The sequence below is a fragment of the Pholcus phalangioides genome, unplaced genomic scaffold (assembly GCF_987345545.1).
Source record: "Pholcus phalangioides strain wild (caught in Gottingen) unplaced genomic scaffold, Ppha-v1.0 ptg000017l_1, whole genome shotgun sequence".
NCBI classification, from domain to species: Eukaryota; Metazoa; Arthropoda; class Arachnida; order Araneae; family Pholcidae; genus Pholcus; species Pholcus phalangioides.
Window position 1 is genome coordinate 56606904 of NW_028301610.1, and position 22420 is coordinate 56629323.

At 35.5% G+C, this 22420-nt stretch overlaps 1 protein-coding gene across 5 annotated transcripts in view; it reads left to right on the forward strand.

Moving 5' to 3' along the window:
- Positions 1–225: 225 nt before the first annotated feature.
- The window catches only part of LOC149074151 (dermonecrotic toxin SpeSicTox-betaIIA2ii-like), a 46537-nt gene continuing 24342 nt past the window's right edge, over positions 226–22420 (forward strand). The window contains exons 1-3 of one of the 5 annotated variants that reach the window (XM_089246502.1): positions 261–466; positions 1841–1914; positions 11810–11995. In XM_089246502.1, coding sequence (XP_089102628.1) covers positions 11942–11995 — 54 coding nt within the window. In that variant the 5' untranslated portion in view covers positions 261–466; positions 1841–1914; positions 11810–11941. Of the gene's footprint in view, positions 467–1840; positions 1915–7275; positions 7426–11809; positions 12002–22420 lie in introns of those variants that run through there. The other 4 variants (XM_089246501.1, XM_089246503.1, XM_089246504.1 and 1 more) reach the window with 4 other exon arrangements.

A 22420-nucleotide genomic window follows, 5' to 3' on the forward strand; every position in this document is an offset into this window, starting at 1 on the left:
AGTAGTGAATCTTGTGACTGGTTGTCCCGGGTTGTCCCGTGGTAGCTGCATTGCATCATGATCGTATTCGCAGTTTGTATACCATCCCTGCGGACATTGTATGAAAAATATAATAATAGTACTACACTTTTTATACATCCAGCCAATTGAATTGGCAAAGCTGAAAAAGCAGTTACCTGCCCTCGTCACGTCACAATGAATGAAGCAAGCTGGTATACGAGTTTTAGTTGTTTGGTCGTAGTCGTTGACAAGAGACGTGTCCACTCAAATGTATATGTTGTGCGTGACGAGGCCAGTTGTTCGCGTTTCGTGTGATTCCTTCGAATCTTTCCTGATACAAGTCTTTCGATACTTTTCAAATTCACTATCATCATTACTATCATCGTCATTACTAGGAAGGCCCGAGGCTTGTGTCGACCTTGACCATCCCTCTTGAACTTGTTCGTACGGCCGGCATCGCCCCCTGGTAAGGCATTTCTTACGTCTACTACTTCTGATTCCTATCACTGTACATTTTGTCGATCCGTTTCTAGTGTAATTATCCGCATGCGGTAAATACGGTGCCCGCCGCTTATTGAAATCGCTTTTATGCAGCAGATTTTGATTCTATCAAGTGGCGGATTTTTATAACCGGTGAATCAGAAATTTAAATTAAAAATACATATTTTCAAACAAAAGTTCTATAAAGTAAAAATATAATGCATATTATGCATACGAATCGACAGTTAATAAATAGAGAGTTTATTACTAATCAACTTGGGTGTCGTGAAGAAGTCACTTTTTTAAAAATGACTTTAAAAAAATATTTCATTTAATTGCAAATCGAATGCAAAAAATTTCGTATCAATCGGTTAATTTGTTCTTTTAAAATAAAAGAAGTAATCAATTATAGTGTAATAGTATATGTTACGGTAAAAGTGATGAATCCGGTAATTATACATAATAACCGGTTATTATGCATAATCATCGAGCATTTTGGTAAGTTTGATAAATTGTCCTAAATGTATAATTTTTACTGCCGATTATGCATGGTACGCAAGTGTCAGTAAATTTAATAAGTACTAAAAAAAATTATCGCTTTTACCGGCTATTATGCATAATACCCAAGTGTCGCGTCGTTGGTAAACATGATAAATCGTACTATATGGTGTACTATACATGATAATTCATAAATGTATTGTATCATTATATCCAGTTAAGATCGTAAAATTTGTTATCATTATATCGGGGTCCATCCCCCATACTAGACTCATTTGGATTTTTTTTTTCATATTTATCAAACTCACCAATTACACTAGGGTATTATGCATAATCACAGATAAAGGAGTAAATTTCAAATACGTGTTTACCAAACTTACTAACAACGACACTTGGGTATTATGCCCAATCACCGGCGAAAGTGATAAATTTATCCAATGCAAGTAAGTAATGGTAAGTATGCATAATAACCGATTCATCACATTTACCGTAAACAAGGAAAAACACTTTGAATGCGATTTTCTCAGATTGCAGTTTTTGAGCTCATCCGTAAAAGATTGAAAAAAAAAATTTACTGCACCAAAAATTCAGAAATTTTGCAGAAATTTTTATTCAACACGTTTTAGTAAAGTGATCTCCTCCGATTCAGCAATTAACCAATGAGAACTATTTTCTAAAAAATTTCGAATTTAGATTTTTGAAATTTATATACATTCTTTCAGACTTTAAAAATTAATAAAACTCTAATTAATGGTCATATATTCAAGTTTGAAGTTTATTTTGCCAACACATGTCGAATAAATATTTCTGCAAAATTTTAGAATTTTTGATGCACAGTGGTTTTTTTTTTTCATTTTTACAGATGATCTCAAAAACTGCAATGTGTTACAGTAAATGTGATAAATCGGTTATTATGGTTACTTATAGATTGTCTTGGTAAGTTTGATAAATTTATCACTTTTACCGGCGAATATGCATAACACCCAAGCGTCATTAGTAAATTCGATGAATACTTGAAATTTATCTTTGATTATGCATAATGCAATAGTGTAATTGGTGAATTTGATAGAACTAAAAAAAAAAATTCCAAATGAGACCAGTTATGATTCCCAATGAGTCTTTAGTATGTGTGGTGAATATAGTCGGACCCCGATATCATGACAACAAATTTTACGATCGTACCCCGATATAATGATGCAATATTATGTATAGTATATCATGTAAGTACTATCATGATTACCAACCATCAAGTGGCAGCTTTTTATAATGTCATTGGTATTGATTTGATTTTGTTTTAGCGATTTGATTTTATAGAGCTGCTGATTTTATTAACAGATGATTTAATTAGCGGTGGTTGGTGTACTCACGAATATAAGCCCTCGCTTATTAAAATCAAGTTTATCACGGCAATTTAGATTTTATTAAGGGGTCTCATACCTTTTAATCCTTTATGGTTCATCCCCATAAAAAAGCATTAAAAAAATTTCACATAAGATGTGAATTGATGTTGTTGGCATATTTTTAATTGAAACAACATCAACAGCGAAATTTCATTAATTATAGTGGATTTTTCAATTAGCTAAAATGTTTAATTGAAGATAAAATATATAGTTTCTCTTGATTTTTAAGTTATCTATAAACAGATAAAATCTTGCTTAGCAAAGATGAATAGTTTTTACCTTAGATTTTGTTTCCTTTTCCCTGAATTTGGTGCACTTTTATAAATCTTTGAACACGTAAAATTTTCAGCAGCACTCAAAAAATGACACCAACATGTATTCAACTCTTTCTAGTTAACAAGAAAAATATTGCCCTTATGTAGCCGTATTTTCTACTGAAATGATACTGAAAGATGAGTTAATGAAATTTCAATCTTTTGACTCATTTGATGAACCGAATGATTTTTGTATTTTTTGAAATTTTTTTATCATATTTTTAATTTTATTATTGTTTTTGTATTTATAATTATTTAGATAATTAGAAAGCATATTTTTATCGATTTTATTGTAAAATTCTTTTAATCAGAATTTTTTGAGCTTGGAAATGTGTCATGGTTCAACTTCATAACAATGGGAAAATGATCAGTTAGATTATTAATAAGTATTCCAGAAGAAATAATGGATGGGTTATTTTGGGATTTAAAATTATATGATCGATACATGCTGATGTATCTCTTACTCTTGTAGGTTTATTTATAAGTCATTTAAAACCGTATTGGCTTGGGCAGTTCAGGTAATCATGTACGTGAATACTTTTAATAAAATGTCTATATTTAAATCCCCAATAATTATAATAATATCGAAATTCAGGGTGCTTAAAACAGATTGGAGTTCATTATTAAAGTCGGCTATAGCAAATTGGTGAGAGCGATATACAGCTAAACAAGTGCAATATTAAATTCTCTACTGAATAGTAGGATACATTCTCCAGTTGTGAAATGGACATCAATTTAAGAAAAACCTAGATTTTTCCGTGCAAAGAACGTGATTATCCCGATCTGCTATTTTCTCTACAACAGAAAAACAAGTTGAATGCATCCAATTTATTATACAAGTTCACTACATTATTATAAATACAGATTTAGAAAAAAAATAATAAAGATAATTTTTTAAGCAAGCTGTAAATTCTGCTATAGAATTATCATAATTAGCTCGCAAACACTGAATATTCATATGAAATATATTTAAATTATACTTGGTTGGCAAAAACGTCAAAAAAATGAACTTGAATCATCCAGACGGGGAATAATTTCACAATCTTGTTCAGGTTTAGTTACTATATCAGTCAAGAAATCGAAGAAGTCCTTTTTCACAGCTTCCAGAGTTTATTCGTAAAGCTCTGGATGATTAATTCTTTCGTAAAAAAAAAATTGTGCGTCAAGTACCCAACCATATTTATAGTCATGTTCAGCTTTGAATTTCCGTATAAAGAAGAACAACTTCTTCAGCTCAGGAGTTAAATACTCATTGAAATATACCGGGATAACAGGAAATTGATTTGTGATGCACTTACTTTTTTGTCTTTCAGTCTCTTCAACATCTGATCATGCACCAGCCTGGACGAGAATTGAACGATAATTGCTTAGATTTGTCTTTATCTATACTAGTCACACGGTGAGCGACCACTATGTTGGTGATCATATCACATTCAGCCAAACCTTCGATAAGATCTGAGACAGACTCTTATTTTCTGATTCCGGAACATTTGTGATCTCCATGTTAGTTATTGAATATTGCTTCAAGACGCACCAACATGGAGATCACAAATGCCCGGAATGTAGGAGATTATGAATGTCCATCAACACTTCGTAATATCATATGTAACTATTTTGAAATATATGACATCCATATTTTTATGGGCATCTTTTTCTCAGCCACCTCGTTGGGCATTTTGCCTGTTGTGGCGTTGTATTTGTATTTGTGTCTCCGTAACTAGTCCAATTTTTTCCGATTTGCATGTTCGTAAATCAAGACAAGTTTGTGGAACGAATTACACGCAAACCGAGACTTCCGTAAACCGAGGGTTGACTGTATTCAGGAAATCAAGTTTCTCTCCATAGCTCAAGCCCCGTTTGTGGACAAGAGCGCGCCTAGCTGTTTTCTGTACCCCTCTCAATCAAGTCTATGTCACTCGCACTTCGCGCTAAGCCAAGACAGTTCAAAAAAAAAGTCTATGTATGATCAAAAACCGTGCTCCCGTGCAGGACGAACTAAGCCAAAAAAAAGGGAGGGGGGGGGGAAGGATCGCCTTAATGGAACGCCCAAGAGATCTTTCTTAACTGTTTAAACGCCGAACTATGAACGAATTTACTGTTTGTTAAGAAATTTGGGATTTTGGGTTCTTTTACTCGTCTATTCATATAGATCCAATTTAAAGTTTCAAAGAAAAATAAAATTCTTTTCATCTTACAATGTTTTGTAAATGTAACATTGGCGCTTGAAAAGAGGTGGAGGCAGAAGCACGTCTTATACCTGTAAGTTGTACTTGTATGGCGATATTTCTGGAGTATGCTCATATTAAACAATTTTTTACTTCATAGCACCAATTAACGCTAAAAAAATGCCAATAATTCACGATTTATTTCTAATATACGTGATAAGATGGAAACATTTTCGATGAATCCATTTTTTCATTTCGCTAAAACGTATTCCAATGTTTTTTGGCGCACCCAGCACACTGTCCATGCATTGTAGACGTAATATAATGTCCATCAGGTGATCTGACTTCTATTCTAGTTGGAGCAGGGCTTTTTGGATGGGTATTCAAATTCTCTTTTATTTGTATATAGAACAAATAACTTTTATTTAAAATTCCAAATTGAAATATAATCGACCCGTTCTTTTCCTTTATTTTTTCCAGCTATCTTATTGTGTAATTTACCCGTTGTGGTTTCTGATTTTGTATTTGTAATATTGAGTTGTTATTTATGATTATCATATTGATGTAAATTATGTTGATAACGATAATGAATAATTATAACTAAAATTTACATTTCTGTCATTGTTGTCACAATTTCACCGTTTTATAATTACGGGTACATTCGGGTAATATGGAATACCATTTTTTATTTTTTCGATTATTCCAATTTGAAACATGGTAGAGAAACTTGTATTTCTGTAAGATTTGGTTTCTTGTCTTTGCATTGATAAGTGTATCGTATTTGAAAATAAATATTATAACTATGACTTAAAAAAATGATTTTCGTGGGGAAACGTGGAATGGGGTCGGTTAATAAAGAATGGGGGTTCAAAATGAAGAAAACTAATTCGAATTGGTCAAAATAAGATTTAACGAGTCTATGACAATGAAAACTTGATCGTTAATTAATTAAACTTAATCCTTAATTCTTATAGTTGATGATGCGGTGGTGCAATAGTCTATTTACAAGTCACCTATTCCTAATCTGCACTAAAACCGTCAAGCTGGGCCCACAGAGAACAGGACACTTATTATTTCTGGACCCTGTCTGTTTTATTTTACTAAACTTTCCATTTTGAAGAGATATTCTAGCCCATCAGATAAAACTTAAAGTATTCCATATCATCCAACACACCATCTGTGAAAAAATAGCGTTCCATCAAACCGGAGAGAATCGCAAGCTAAAAGATTAGCAGAGCACAATAAAATAAAACACTTATGATGTGCATTGTCTTAGTTTCGAATTAATGGGCACTTTTCCAATAGTCAATAAACACCTTTGTAAAATTGCCTGAGAAAATTTCAGGAAATAGAAAGACAAATGTTTTTTCCTATAGTAACCGTGGGGATGGTGACAATCGAACAACACTGACTCTATACTATGGGTTTCCAACTGGGGTTCCGTGACAGTTTTGGGGGGGGGGGTTCCACATGATCACACACCATGGACCCCTTAAAAATATTGGAACCCGGAGAGCTTTCAAAGAAGAAAACTTTCTTATTATCGATACGGATATTCGCAAAACTGTTTTTTTATATTGAATGTTAACGGAATGTTGACGTTTAAAAAAATCAGACCACTTAGATGATTATACAACTTAGAAACAGTAGCAATGCACTTTTTTCACATCCAATTTTCAAACCAAAAGCTCCAGAAAGCTCATGGATGTCTTTTTCCGTGTCTTCAGGAAATTCGAAACTTTAAAACTGATTTTTCATCAACACTTGAAGTGAGGATTCTTGATTTGCAGAATTTACGTGTACTTTACGGAAAACTCATTTGTACAAATGAAAGTCCCACCTGGGCACGGGACAGAGAATTCGTTGCATAGGACTTCCACGATAATCGATGTTTTAATGATTTATGACAATAAATGTGTAAATTGAAAGTGTCTAAGCCCTTCTTCGTTTTGCCCTGGGTCTATGATGTGGTTGTGACGGCAGCAGGGACACACTTTTTTGGATAAATATTCAAAAATTTGTATGAGTTCCGTAGAACAACCTCATTATTATCAAGGGTTCCGCGGAACAGCCTTGTCAAGGGTTCCACGAGAAGTTTTAAGTTGGAAATCCCTGCTCTATATTATCATGGGGTCATTTTCAAGAACTTTATCGCTATTGCATTTTTTGTCCATACCTGAAATCAAAGAAAACCCGGTACTTCATATTATCCGACCATATTCCATAATACCCGAATGTACTATTCTATATTTCTTTTAATTTTTGATCACAAAACCAAACACATCCTATTTCCTGCATAAAAAAGGGGGAAAGGAAGAGGTCTGCGTCCTTGACTAATGATAAGCAAGCAGACATCACTGTTATCTTATTATTTCCAAAAAAAACAAAAAACAGAAGAAACTGATAACAATAGAACACGTACTTTCAATTGACGTTTTATAAACTGACAAATATAAGTGAGTAACGAGTAATCATTATTTCTCTCTATAGCACATGTATATCTTATTAGCTTTATTCTTATATTTCTGTTGTATTTAAAGTGTGTTTAAAATTTCTCGAAATTGTTTTGTAAGTTTGTTTACATTCTTATCAAAATCTGTATGTGTATACAGGGTGTCCTGTAAGTGCCAGAACGGCCTTTATCTCATCAACCATCCGTCGTAGGGGTATGATTCCAATTTTAAAAATGCTCAACAGGCTTTCAAAAATTAACCTGTACAAGTTTTGAGAGTGAAAATACAGTGTGTAAGAAAATAAAAAAAATTAAATTTTTATACGGCCCCCGTGCTCTAACTTCCAATTAGAAAGTGGTTGTCCTGTCTCTCTTGATGCCAACAAAAAAAAATCCCATGTTTCTAAGTGCAATCGTCACAGAGATGTTCGAATTCGAAAAACTGAAGAAATTTTGGAAAGAACAATGTTAAATTCGGGTAAAATGGTTTTTCCGCATTCAAACTAGAGCACAGGAGGTGGTATAAAAATGTAGACTCTTATTTTGTTACACACTGTATATTTATCACTCTCAAAACTGGTACAGGGTAATTTTTGAATGCCTGTTGAGCATTTTTAAAATTGGACTCTACGACGGGCGGTTGATGAGATAAAGGCCATGCTAGCACTTACAGGACACCCTGCATAGTGTAATATACAGGGTGCATAGTGTAATATACAGGGTGCATAGTGTAATATACAGGGTGCATAGGTAATAAGATGAATGGCATTTTACGAGCGAACCGTTGATCCTAGAGGCTTACTTTCAAAGGAAAAGTATCCAAATCACGTGCAATACTCATACATGTCATTTATGCTGCAAGGGGCTGTAGAGTTATTAAAATAAAAATAACTTTTCATACCGTCCCCGTCAGATCAAAAACCAAATTAGAAAGTTATTGCCCTGTTTTTCCTGATGCCCACTAAATAAATTCCACGTTTCTAAGTGCAATATTCACTGAGAATTTCCAATTCAAAAACCGGAGAAAAGTTATGAAAGAACAGCAAAAAAAAAGCTGACGGACAACGCTTCTTTCCCTCATTTATGCTGTCCTTTCCCAACTTTTCGCCTCTTTTTGAATTCGAATATCTCAGAGAATGTTGCATACATTAGAAACTTGGAATTTTTGTCGTTAGCCTCAGGAGAAACAGGGCAACAACGTTCTAATTGTAAGTTAGAGAACAGGGAACCATTATAAAAATTCAGATTTTTTTTTTTTTGTTACACACTGTATTTTCACTCTCAAAACTGGTCCAGAGTAATGTTTGAACGACATTTGAGCATTTTTCAACTACGTGTACGACGGACTGTTGACAGGATAAAGGACGCATTAGCACGTGCAGGACACTCTGTATATAACTCAACCTGATGAAAATAAATCAGGCCATATAACGCAGGTGTGACCAACTTCCGAGCCGTGACATAATTAAGATTATTTGCAATGCACGTAAAACACGATTGCAATGCAGTTGAAACTTTCAACTTGTAGACCATACGTCCCGATTTTACAAGACACGTGCTCACCATCATCAAATATTGTTCGGTCGTCCTCTTATTTTCGTAAAAATTTCCATTTTGTCACTCTTTTGAGTTCGAAATAGTATTTATTTGTGAGTCTCTTAAGTTCCATCTTCACGATGCTGATTGTGTGTAGGGTAGTTGTAATTAGACTGACGCTACTCAGATTCATGTAGCGACTGTTCCAGTGGACGTATTTCGTTGACACTTGGTATACAGAGTGGCAACCATCGACCGCCCAATAATTACACCCGCGATTCCTTGTGAAAAAAAAACTGATATGGAAAAGTGTATTCAGTTTTTTGATTTGACCCATAATTAATGACTAATAACGCTTTAAAATTTGATGACGTCACTTCAAAATCCCGCGAAATTCGCCGAACGTACAAAAACCTGGCTTTTTTCTTTTAAACTGAATAATGATAAAACCGTAAAATTTCTAGAAATTCGATTTCGTCTCTTGTTGTATATGCGTGTGTCCACTTTTCAAATTTTTACGCGGTTGTTAATTATTACGATTTTCTAAGATTGCAGTTTTCGAGTTTATCCGTAAAATTAAAAAAAACTACTGCCTTCCCAAAAATTCTGAAATTTTGCAGAAATGTTTACTCGTCACGTGTTAGGAAAATGATTCTCATATTCAGAAGTTAACCAAAGTATTTTTAAAAACAAATGTTTAATTCGGATTTTTTAAATTTATCCAGTTTTTCTAACTTTAAAATTCATAAAATTCTAAAGAATGATCAGACTTCGAAGTTCGAGGTTCATCTTACTAAAGCACGCCGTATAAATATTTTTACATTTCAGAATTTTTGGTGCAGTAAGTTTCTTTATATCTTAAGGAATCTCACATAACATGGTGAAAAACTATGCTCTAATAGAAACATCATTAAAAATATTATTTAACCATCGATTTATTCAAATTTTTTACACATGTTTTTGATTGTATGTGCTAGCCTATGTTGGTACAAAGTTTTACATATCATTAGATACTTAATTTTTTGTAAATTTTCAAACAAATGCATTAAAAACAGCTTGCGCATGATAAAATACCATGACATCAATGTAATTGAATCATTTTTAATCAATGTAGTTGATTAAAAATAAAGGAAATTGTTCAATTCATGAAATGAAGCAAAGGTTGAGATTTCATTAACTCAATCTTACTTAAAATTAAATTTTAATTTCAAAAATGTTTGGAATTTAAAATTTAATTGTTAACTGTTATCTAATTAACTGTTTTGAATGCATTTTTTTGAAAATTTACAAAAAATTAAGTATGCAAGATATGTAAAACTTTATACTAGCACATGCGATCAAGAACATCTGTAAAAAATTTGGAATAAATTGGTTATATATATATATATATATATATATGTCTGTTACTATTCTGTTTAACGTTTGTTAGCGTTGGCGTAGGCAAAGCCCACTTGAGTCGAGATTACATTGTTATTTTGCAGGAAAATACGTAAAAACCTTCCCTTGAGAAGAAAAAAAAATTTTAAACCACCCATCCCGAGAAAATCCCTCGTACGTTTGTGTCTGTTCTATTTAGGATATTTAGTTCTATTAGGATTCTATTTAGTTTCTGTTGAAAGTCTTGTTTAGTTTCTGTTGAAAGTCTTGTTTAGTTTCTGTTGAAAGTTTTGTTTAGTTTCTGTTGAAAGTCTTGTTTAGTTTCTGTTGAAAGTCTTGTTTAGTTTCTGTTGAAAGTCTTGTTTAGTTTCTGTTGAAAGTCTTGTTTAGTTTCTGTTGAAAGTCTTGTTTAGTTTATCTTAAAAGCCTGTTTAGTTTATCTTAAAAGCATGTTTAGTTTATCTTAAAAGTATGTTTAGTTTACCTTAAAAGTCTGTTTAGTTTCTGTTAAAAGTCTGTTTAGTTTCTGTTAAAAGTCTGTTTAGTTTCTGTTAAAAGTCTGTTTAGTTTCTGTTAAAAGTCTGTTTAGTTTCTGTTAAAAGTCTGTTTAGTTTATCTTAAAAACCCGTTTAGTTTATCTTAAAAACCCGTTTAGTTTATCTTAAAAACCCGTTTAGTTTATCTTAAAAACCCGTTTAGTTTATCTTAAAAGTATGTTTAGTTTCTGTTAAAATCATGTTTAGTTTCTGTTAAAATCATGTTTTGTTTCTGTTAAAATCATGTTGTGTTTCTGTTAAAATCATGTTGTGTTTCTGTTAAAATCATGTTTTGTTTCTGTTAAAATCATGTTTTCGGTTTAGGATTATGTTTAATTTCTGTTTAAGGTAGGTTCAATTTCTATTTTAAGATCTGTTTGCCGTCTGCTAGAAGTCTGTTTAACGCCTGTTAGAATTTTATTCAATGTCTGTTAGAGAGGAATTCCGTTTAAATTGGATTAGGATTCTTTTTAATGTTTCTGTTTAAAGTCTGAAGGATTCTGTTCAATTTTTGTTTTAAGTCCATCAGAGGTTCGTTTAATTTCAGTTCAAAATCGGTTTGAAATGCCTCTGAGACGTCTGCACTGAGTAGTTTTCCCCTACATATCGTATAATGTTTGGAAACGATTTTGAAAAGTATGGAAAACAATCTCAGAGCTGATGGTACCATAATTAGAACACGACGATAATTTGATCATCCAAGTAGGTCAATGTCGTACACCCAATATTCAAACGATATATGCATGTGGGTAACAAATACAGGCTATGGACGACATAAAATGCCCTTACTCGATATTTTTCTATCTTTCTTCTCGTTCATTGTTTCGATAATTTAAGGAAATTGCCAAAATTTTTTGTTGCGTTAGGTACCAAAAAAAGCAAACAAAATTAATATGCAAGTGATATGCCATTTGAATGCGACGCTAATGTGATTATATTCCGTTACAGGCCAGCCAGGTGTTGCTGGAAACGCCAAAATCAGCAGATTGATAATGCTATCTTGAAAGAAAAATTTTATATTTTCATTCCATAACTGTTGTCTTTTGTTTAGATCAAACTGTGAAATACGAAAAAGCGATTAGGAGAATGATAAGAACAAAGAAAGAGATGTTTCAAGTTAATAGATAATTTCAAAATATGCTGCAGTGACGAAGTACACAGCATTTGAGCAGCAAGAGAAAATATGTTCCAAAGATTTGATGTTCTTGTGGTCACATTATGGATTTTCCATTGCGGAGTAAGTGTATGTATACTTTCTATTGAAATATTTCGAACTAAAACCATTCATTAACAATCGCACAATACTGAAAAACAAATAGAAATTTATTTTTCGTGTTTTTAATGTCTATTTACTTCCCTATAGAACAATACCAACGGTTACTGATCACGGAAACCGCAAATTGGTGGAATTTTCGTGAAAAGATATTATTTTTCACCATTTAAATGATTCATTCAGCTGCTGGAATACAAATATGGCTTTATTCAATGAAACAAAAGCTTTACCATAATTTGTTTTCCCCAAATGATGTCATTTGAACAATAATGTCGTAGTTCTATTAGCAGAGACACAAAAAGAGATTTCTTATGGATGGAATCTATATATAATATCATCGTTTCCTGGATTTGTGCCATTATTTTGATACTTTCAATTTCAATATATGATTTATATTTAAAAAAATACTCATTATATTATTTTTCCAGTAATAATTGTATATTTTGTCTTTGTAATTTTACTCTGTTCCAAGGTACAACAGTGCATGTTTCAAGGTACAAAACCCCTTGTTGTATCTTAGAACATTTCAGCCCGCTCTTAAATACATTTCTCATGGTTATAGTAGAACAGAAAGGTAATTTAAATATCACTCGATGTCTCATACAGAGTACAGATACTAAAAATGAATCCTGTTAAATTTACGATAAAAACTGATTTGGAAAAAAAGTTTGAAAAATAATGTTTCAAGGTATAACAGAGCCTTCCTTACTGATATATACGTTGGATAAATGAATAATACTATTGCATATGTGTTGCAAAGAGAAGGGAAAGTGTTCGGGTAATTTCTCTAGGAAAAAAAGCATGTCCGAGTGAAACAGGTCACGAAACCAGTTTTGCTTCAGTTCACCGACTCAATTCTTTGTTTGTTTTCGTTTTGTTTTCTTTTCAATGTTAAAAAAAACAGGAACGTACGGAGAAACCGACATCATCCAAAAAAGAGTGATTTCTTATCAGAAGTGGTGATGACTAGAGCCCAGATTATATGCACTAAAAATGCCGGGATATACCATGAAATCAAAAATTTGTGCGAAAAATGAAAACAAATGCATCTAATATCATATGATGAAGTATGGCACCAAAAATGAAACGTTTAAGTTAAAAAACAAAAATAAAATAAATATACGTTTCAAAGTGTCGGAAACTGAGGAAAAAATTCATAAAAATTGTGGAAAAATGCATTTACAAATACCGATATATGCATAAAATGAAAAATATGCCTCGAAATTCTTCAATATGCCCTATAGGGTGTATATATAAACTGGAAAAATATACGTGAAATTAAAAAAGTATATGCATTTAAAAATGCCAAAGTTTCCCTAAAAATGAAAAATATGCACAAATATACAAAAATATCCTTATTAAAAGCACTGAATTATGGCCTAATTTAAGAGAAAAGAAGAACATGCAATAAAACTAAAGCAATATATGCGTAAAAAATGAGCACACATGCATTCAGAAGTGCAAAAATATGCATTTGAAAACGCCTAAAAATATGCCCACAAAATAAAAATAGTAAAATATTTTCTTAAAAAAATTGAAGAAATTTCATGAAATTCGAAGAATAAAAAATAAAAAATAATCTCGAAAACATTACTAGAGCGATTAATAGAAGGAAATGTCAATAATATTCACCCATTCTAAAATTTTGGTGATTTTATGCATTTATATGCACTGACTATAAAAATTGCTAAAATATGAAACTGCATATAATCCTGGTTCTAGTAATGATTCTCCAGGCAACCCTTCAAAAAAAATCACTATTTTTTATGCGAACTGATCTTCGATATTAAAATTTTTCGTTGATCTTCAAATGATTGAATGACCTAGCATGTATATTGAGAAAAAAATCCGAATGTGTTGTGATTTCTTAAACTGCTAAATATTGTCTATTTCAATTTCTGTCGAATGTATCGATTCATTGATGCCAACACTCCTAATGATAGCGTGGGTTTGTCGAGCATTTACATATTCGTTTATTGTTAGGAAGCGGCTTGTATTATTTAAGATAATTTAAGATTGATTTAAGACAAAATTATTCTTTGATTATTTACATAAGGACTATTACGATTACGGATTGATTATCTGTGGATGACGCTATGATCACAATTTTTACTCCAGATTCTTTATTGTATATATGTATATCGTTGTTTGTTATTTTCACATAAATTAATAAATTTCCGGATACACCCATCCCCCCTGGAAAACTTCGATATCTCTCTGAGATGGGAAGCAGGGTGTGTCCGGTTCTTCAATGTTCAATGTTAGTAAGCGGCGTTATACGACAATAACACTCGATGTTGCAAAAGTTTCCAATGACTTTATTTTATAGAAGGTCAGGCAAGTTCCTTGACCGCTATTGTCATCGAACTGAGCGATCCTCTGGTTTTCGTGCTGGAAATGATTGAGGGGATTTCGAATATAATGTCGTATATTCAACAATATCTAATTTTCTCCAAATCATGTGGATTTTCCTAGTAACTGACCACTATCGTTAAAAAAATAATCTGTATTTCTCGAACTCACCATTTAGCACAATTGTAAATAACGTGTTTACTTTGAATGTAGTCAAACTAGTGAGTGCGTCAGTAGTACATACTCATTTGTTCATTTAAATAAAAATACAGTACAAATACAAAGGCCACAACAGACGAAATGCATAACGAGGTGGCTGAAAAGAGATGCCCATATAAAAATATGGAGGTCGAATACATATCTAAACTTTATCAAAAACACAGCAACCCAGTGAGAGAAATAAAAAACCAATAATTATGATAAAATATAAATACTGCCCATAAAAATTATGGTTGTTTCATCTTATATAGATAAAATATATACAATGTCCATAAAAAATATTTATGGTTGTCTTATATACGGGGTGATTATAAAAAAAACTATCCCGACATATGGGCCCCTAACTATCATACCATTCACAGAAACTGAATGAAATTTTGGCATAAGGTATTTTGATGTATGCGCTCAAGAATGATATGGAAAACAACAGTGTCACTCTAACAGTTACGGTTACAGTGAGAAAATTTCGAAAATATCAAATGGCAACACCAAGTTTTTTGTATTGGAATGCGATCTCCATACTGAAAAACACTAAATAGCGTTGGACTGGCACCTGTAGCACGAAAATCCCCGGAGGAGCTAGGCAAGGAAAAAGTAAAAAGGACTTTGCCGTGCACCAGTAACTTCTCACTGTAACCGTAACTGTTAGAGTGACACTGTTGTTTTCCATATCATTCTTGAGCGCATACCTCAAAATACCTTATGCCAAAATTTCATTCAGTTTCTGTGAATGGTATGATAGTTAGGGGCCCATATGCCGGGATAGTTTTTTTATAATCACCCCGTATATAAGACAACCATAAATATTTTTTATGGACATTGTATATATTTTATCTATATAACAATATTTATCGCAGTTTTTAATTTTTATGATTGCAGTTTTAATTGGGTTGCTGCATTTTAGAAATATATGACATCCATATTTGTTATGGGCATCTTTTTCTCAGCCACCGCGTAGGGCATTTTGCGTGTTATGGCTTTGTATTTGTATACTTATTCGTATAAGTATATAGATAGCTTCTCGATTTATCCCAATATGTTTATCGTATTTCTTTTCAAACGAGTCAATCGAGTTAGAATTGATGACCCCGGAGGTATGCTATTCCATTCATTCACATCCCTATTAGAGAAAAATTCCCTGCGACAACACAATCTATACTGGTGTCCCCTTGTCGAAGCAGCTGATTTACAATGCATTAATAACTTATGGTCCATTTTATCCATCCCGTTGAAAATTTCAAACACTTCAATCATATCCCCCGACACTTGCGTTCTTCTAATGTAAACATTTCGAAGGAATCAATTCTCTTTTCATGGCTTAACTTAAGTGTACCATCAAGAGCACCGTGGCTCTTCTTTGCACCCAATCAACCAAGTCAATGTCCTTCTGTAAGTATGGGCTCAAAAACTTAATGACATAATCCAATCCAGGACGAACTAAGGAAGGATAACTTTAGGAGGACGCGAAGAGACCCTTTTTAAGAATGAAACCGAGCATTCTGGGCATTCTGATGACTTTTCTTTCCGAGCTCACCTCAGCATAATATCCGGAAAATAACTGTTTCCTTGATTCTGAACAATGTTCAGAAATCCTAAGCCACTCATCAATGAGAATTCTCAAATCGGTGACCCTATTTAGAAATGTCCTCTCCACATGTCAATACAAGATTCATTGAAAGACTGGTTATTTGTGGAGATGAAGATTACAAGGAAGAAAATTCTTCACTGCCCCCACGGGGACACGAATCACGGTTTCTCGCTTGCCGGACGAGTGCTCTACCATCTAAGCTATGGAAGCAGATAGAATATTTCAATCTTGGAGAGTATATATTTGTTGAAAGGCACCGTACATGGACGGTGTCAACAATCAACTAATAGCTCGTGAATGACATAGGCCAACCAGATGGCCCCACGCGTTCAGAAATGTCCTCTCCACTTGTCAATGCAAGATTCATTGAAAGACTGGTTATTTGGCCTGATGGCATGTGGCCATCTGGTTGGTCTATGTCATTCACGAGCTATTAGTTGATTGTTGACGCCGTTCATGTACGGTGGCTTTCAACACACATATACGCTCCAAGGTTGAAAGATTCTATCTGCTTCCATAGCTTAGATGGTAGAGCACTCGTCCGGCAAACGAGAAACCGGGATTCGTGTCCCCGTGGGGGCAGTGATGAATTTTCTTCCTTGTAATCATCATCTCCACAAATAACCAGTCTTTCGATGAATCTTGTATTGACAAGTGGAATGAATCTTGGGTCGGTGACCCTAGTTGAATCCTGGATAGTAGTACCATTCAACTCGTAATTGAAACGTGGGTTGTTCGAACCCAAATAAGCTACCATGCACTTGTCAATCCTCAACGTTATGCTTCATTCATTTGCCCATGCTCCAATCCTGTTTAAGTTGGTCTGGAGCAACTCCCTATCGCTTTGATTCCTGACCACCTCCATAAGCTTCACGTCATCTGTGAATTTTCTCACAATCCTATCGATACCCTGCTCGAGCTTATCGATAAAAATTGAAAAAATAATGAGACCATGGGCATTTCCTTGAATGACTCCACCTTTACAAGGAATACATATACAACGCCACGACAGGCAAATTGCCCAACGAGGTGGCTGACTTAAGAACATCATGGATCCCCGAGCCATTTTTTGGAGGCCCTACCTACTACTACTACACCCCACATACACCCCGCCCACACCCCCCCCCCGCGGAACCCCCCAACGAATCGGTACATGCGGGAATGTGCGTGTACGTGTAGTGAAACCTGACGTGAAGTTTTGTTGTTACTCTGTAATGCTTGTTATGTGTAGTGCTGCCATCTGCCACAAGTTTTTCTAACTATGAGTGAAGTGTTATGATTGAATGATTTATCGTTGTAGGACTGTTGCTCTCTGTGGCGAGACTTTTTAACGGGGAGATCGGCTCGCATTTGCGCCTTGAAGTTGGGAACCACAGAAAACCAACTTCAGCCGACCACCACTGTGGGGTTCGAACCCGGATCCTCGCATCGCGAGTCCGTCACTATAACCACTCGACCACCACAGCGGGACCTTTAACACCTGTCCAATCAAAAAATTATTCGTTTACCATAATCCGCTGCGACCTATCTCGCAACCATGACTCTATCCAATTCACAACAAGTTGCCCCCAACCTAAATCTCATGTAAACGCTCCAAGAGTTTTCCATGTTGAACCCGATCAAATGCCTACTAGAAATCAAGTTAAACAATGTCGAAGTTTTTACCTTTTCCCAAAGCGTTAGTCACGTTATCATAGAAGGAAAGGGGTTTAATCATCGGCGATTCTATGGTTAGGGAACTTGGGAACCGAGTGTGTAGGGATTTTCGGGGTTTCGAGCGCTGTTGTCTTCCTGGGGGGAATGATTGGCAACGTTCGAGACGTTTTTCATCGCCGAAAGTTGCCCTTGCGGGTGATTCTGTGGGTGGGAACGAATCAGGTAGGAGCGAATATTAGTGAGTCTCTATCAGAGTACCGGGATTTACTATTATCCGCTAGAGAGGGGGTTCAGATGTGGCAGTGATTCCAGTGCTGCCAAAGGGTAGTAGGGGGTATAGCAGTAGGATCCACCAATTCAATATAGGTTTGAAGGACATTTGCTCCTCACTTGGGGTCACGTTCTTGGAGCTTCTCGCATTTACCGATACGTGGCTTCGTTCTGATGGGATCCATCTAAATAAGAGGGGGGTATGGGAGGTTTACGATTGTCTTAGGTTAGGTTTTTTACTCCAGACCACGTAGTCGGGAATGCGGATTAGTTAATGATAATCACAACAGTACTGACGGGGAATTACCCACCTCTGACTTGGATGGCTTCTCGATTGACACTAAATCACCGGGAAAATTAAAATGTGTGTTAATATGTGCCAGGAGCAAGAAAAACTTTTTAGAAACTATGATAGTTGTGGAGGGCCTGGATCTTATAGCCATTACAGAATCTTGGGCAAACGATGGGGATGAATCTTTCTTACACATCTCAGGATACGATACTTTTTTAAGAAATAGATCTGATAGGAAAGGGGGTTGGAGTGTTGATATACGTGAAATCCTGTTTGAAGGCTAGAGAGTGTAACGTGCAGAGAAGTGATATTGAAACCATATGGGTTGAGCTTGAGAACAAAAGACGTCATAAACTTATTGTTGGGGTTTGTTACAATCCACCGAATAGGGATCAAAACTACATCGCCAAATTGCATGATGAAATTTCCTACATGTGTAAGCGTAAGAGGGTTCTCAATTACCCAGGTATTGATTGGGAGACCCTTTCATCTAGAGATCAGTATGAAGGAGACTTTCTTAAGTTGGTGCTCGAAAATTTTTTGTATCAGCATGTATCAGAAGCCGCTAGGGGTACTGCTATCTTGGATTTAGTTCTGACTAGTTCTGAGGATCTAGTTGAGCATGTTTCGGTGGGGAAAGAGTTTTCTCCTAGTGATCATCGTATAGTCAGATTTCACTTTCCTTGGGTAAGGTTGATAACAAAGGACTGGTTCCTTGTTTTCGGAGAACTAACTTTGATGTTTTGAGAGGAAGGTTAGCGGAAGTTTTCAAAGACCGGTTGGAATCAGTAGGGGTGGTAAGTCAATGGGTAGAATTTAGTACGGAGCTGTCCTCTGTTTTGCACGACGTCATATCCTTTGTTCGAAAAAAGCGTGTTTGTACATCGCACCCTCTATGGTTCACGGATAGCGTGCGGAACCTTTATCTTGAAAAGAAAAGAGCATTCAGAGAGTATAAAAGTGGACGAGGTGACCTACCATTGTTTACTGATAAAAGAAGACTGTTGAAGAAAGTGATAAGGGATAGTGAAAAGGAAGTTGAATCTAGGTTGGCAGATAACATTGGCTCTGACCCAAAATCATTTTTTCGATACGTCAATGATGGATGTAAGGGGACAGTTGGCCTCCTCTCGATAGGAGGCTCTAGGGTAGAGAGCAATTTAGGCATGTGTATTGTTTTCAATGACTTTTTCGCGTCGGTTTTTAATGGAGATAATGATATCCTATTTACGGGTGTTGCATGGAGTAATAAAACTCTCAAGGATATTCAAGTAAAAGACGTGGAGGTCCTAAATCTTCTAAGAAATGCATGTGCAAGCAAAGCATCCCAGGGTCCTCAGGGAATGTGCTAATCAGTTGTTGGGGCCAGTCGCACAGATATACAGGAGTAGTGTTGCTGAGGGTATCGTCCCGAGAGATTGGAAACTAGCTAACGTTGTTCCGATATTTAAGAAGGGTAGTAGAGAAGCTGTGTCCAATTATCGTCCAGTGAGTTTGACGAGCTCCCTCTTGAAAATTTTGGAAATCATCATCAAAAGGCAGTTTGTGAAGTGGATAGACGAGAATAATGTATTGTCGGATAATCAGCATGGGTTCAGGAAGGGGAAGTCATGTGTAACTAACCTCCTCTGCTTCTATGATCACCTGACGAAGGCTTTGGGTAAGAGCAAAATGTAGATGTTGTTTACCTTGATTTCCAGAAGGCGTTCGATCGTGTCCAACATTTTAAACTCTTGAAGCGTTTACGCGAGATTGGAATTGGGGGCAAATTGCTGAATTGGATGGAATCGTGGTTAAGAGATAGGTCGCAACGAGTTATGGTGAACGGGGAATTCTCTGGTTGGACAGATGTCACAAGTGGAGTTCCTCAAGGAAGTGTCCTTGGCCCCATACTTTTTTCACTTTTTATCGATAAACTCGATCAGGGTATCGATGGGATTTCTAGCAAATTCGCAGATGATGTGAAGCTAATGGGGGTAATCTGGAATCAAAACGATAGGGAGTTGCTCCCGACCAACTTAAACAGGATTGCAGAATGGGCAAATGAATGGAGCATGACGTTTAGCGTTGATAAGTGCATGGTCGCTCATTTTGGTTCGAACAACCTACGGTTCTCTTACGAGTTGAATGGTGTCACTATCCCGGATGCAACTATTGTCACCGATTTGGGAATTCTCATTGACGAGCGGCTTAGGTTTTCTGAACATTGTTCAGCGGTGGTCAAAAAAGGGAATAGAATGCTTGGTCTCATTTTCAAAAAGTCTCTTCGCGTTCTGCTAAAGTCATTCTTCCGCTTTTTCGAGGCTTAGTTCGTCCTGGACTGGAGTATTCTGTAAGGTTTTGGCGACCATACCTACAGAGGGACATAGACTTGGTTGAAGGGGTGCCGTGAAGAGCTACGCGTGTCCTTATTGGCACACAGGGCTTGAGTTATGAAGAGAGACTTCATTTTTTGAATATGTTTACATTGAATGAACGCAGGTGTCGAGGAGATATGATCGAAGTGTTCGAAATTTTCAATGGGATGGATAGGATGGACCATGAACTTTTAGTACACCGCCAATCGACTGCTTTTACAAGGGGACACCAGTATCGATTGCTGAGGGACAATGCAAGGTTATGGTGTCGCAGGGAATTTTTCTCTAATAGGGTTGTTAACAAATGGAATAGCTTACCCCCGGAGGTAGTAAATTGTAACAAAATTGACACGTTCAAAAAGAAATACTATAAACATGTTGGAGTAAATCGAGAAGCTATTCATACTTAGAATAAGACAACCATAAGCTTTTTTTATGGGCATTGTATAATATTTTATCATGTGTATATATCGTTTATAATTTTTGTTAATTGTATTTTTAATTGGGTTGCTGTATTTTTGAAATATATGACATCCATATTTTCATGGGCATCTTTTTCTCAGCCACCTCGTTGGGCATTTTGCCTGTTGTGGCGTTGTATTTGTATTTGAAAGGAGGTTGGTTACACATGACTTCCCCTTCTTGAACCCATGCTTGTTCTTTGACATCACATTATTTTTCACTATCCACTTCACCACAAATGCCTTACAATGTGTTGATAATGATAATAAGTTCCTGAATTTTCGAGAGAGAGCTTGTCTAACTCATTGGACGATAATTCGACACGGCTTCTTTATTACCCCTTTTAAATTATGGAACAACGTTAGCAAGCTTCCAATCCCCTGGGACGATATCATTCTTAGGCTTAGGTTTTCTGAACATTGCCCCGCTATGGCCAAAAAATCAAATAGAATGCTCGGTTGATTCTTAAAGATATCTCCTCGCGTTCGCCCAGAGCAGGGTGGACAGATGTCCCGCTTTACCGGAGCAGTTTCGGTTTTTTGCTATTTTCCGCCCACTCCTGAAAAAGACTTTCGGTACGGCTATTTGTTCCGGTTTTTAATTGCGCAATGAAATAGAAGTATAGAATAATTTTCAATATTTTTCCAATTTGACTTTTAGCTACGTTAGATGTTATGCTAGGAATTTGTTATTTCACTGTTATATTTTTGTCATGTAATATCATTGATCATTTTTGTCGCACCACGGTCATTTTCTGCACACGAGGGCTAATTAGACCGGGACCTACAATTTATTGCCGATTCCGAACGGCAGGCTTGTTTTTCATACTCATCGAGAGGTTGGTGCGCTAACACCTCGATGGGGGCCTCCCTGCGGTAGCAATTTTCGCTGCGGTCAAGTCGCCTTTTTTGTTGTACCCCTGTGTCAGGAAAGTTTTCTAACAAGGACGAACTGGGTATCGAACTCGCGACACCTCTAAACATCCTTTGGTACTTTAGGCGAGCATCTTATCGACCGGGCTACCGCGCCCGTCATGTAATATGTACTACTTATTTATTATAACACTATACTTATCGATTAGCAGCAAGTGCTAATCAATATAACAAACCTGGCTCCCATCCCGTTGTTTTACTCGTTTTCGTGCCTCTGTGTAGAAATAGTGTGATGATATTTCGGTAATACATTGTTAATTT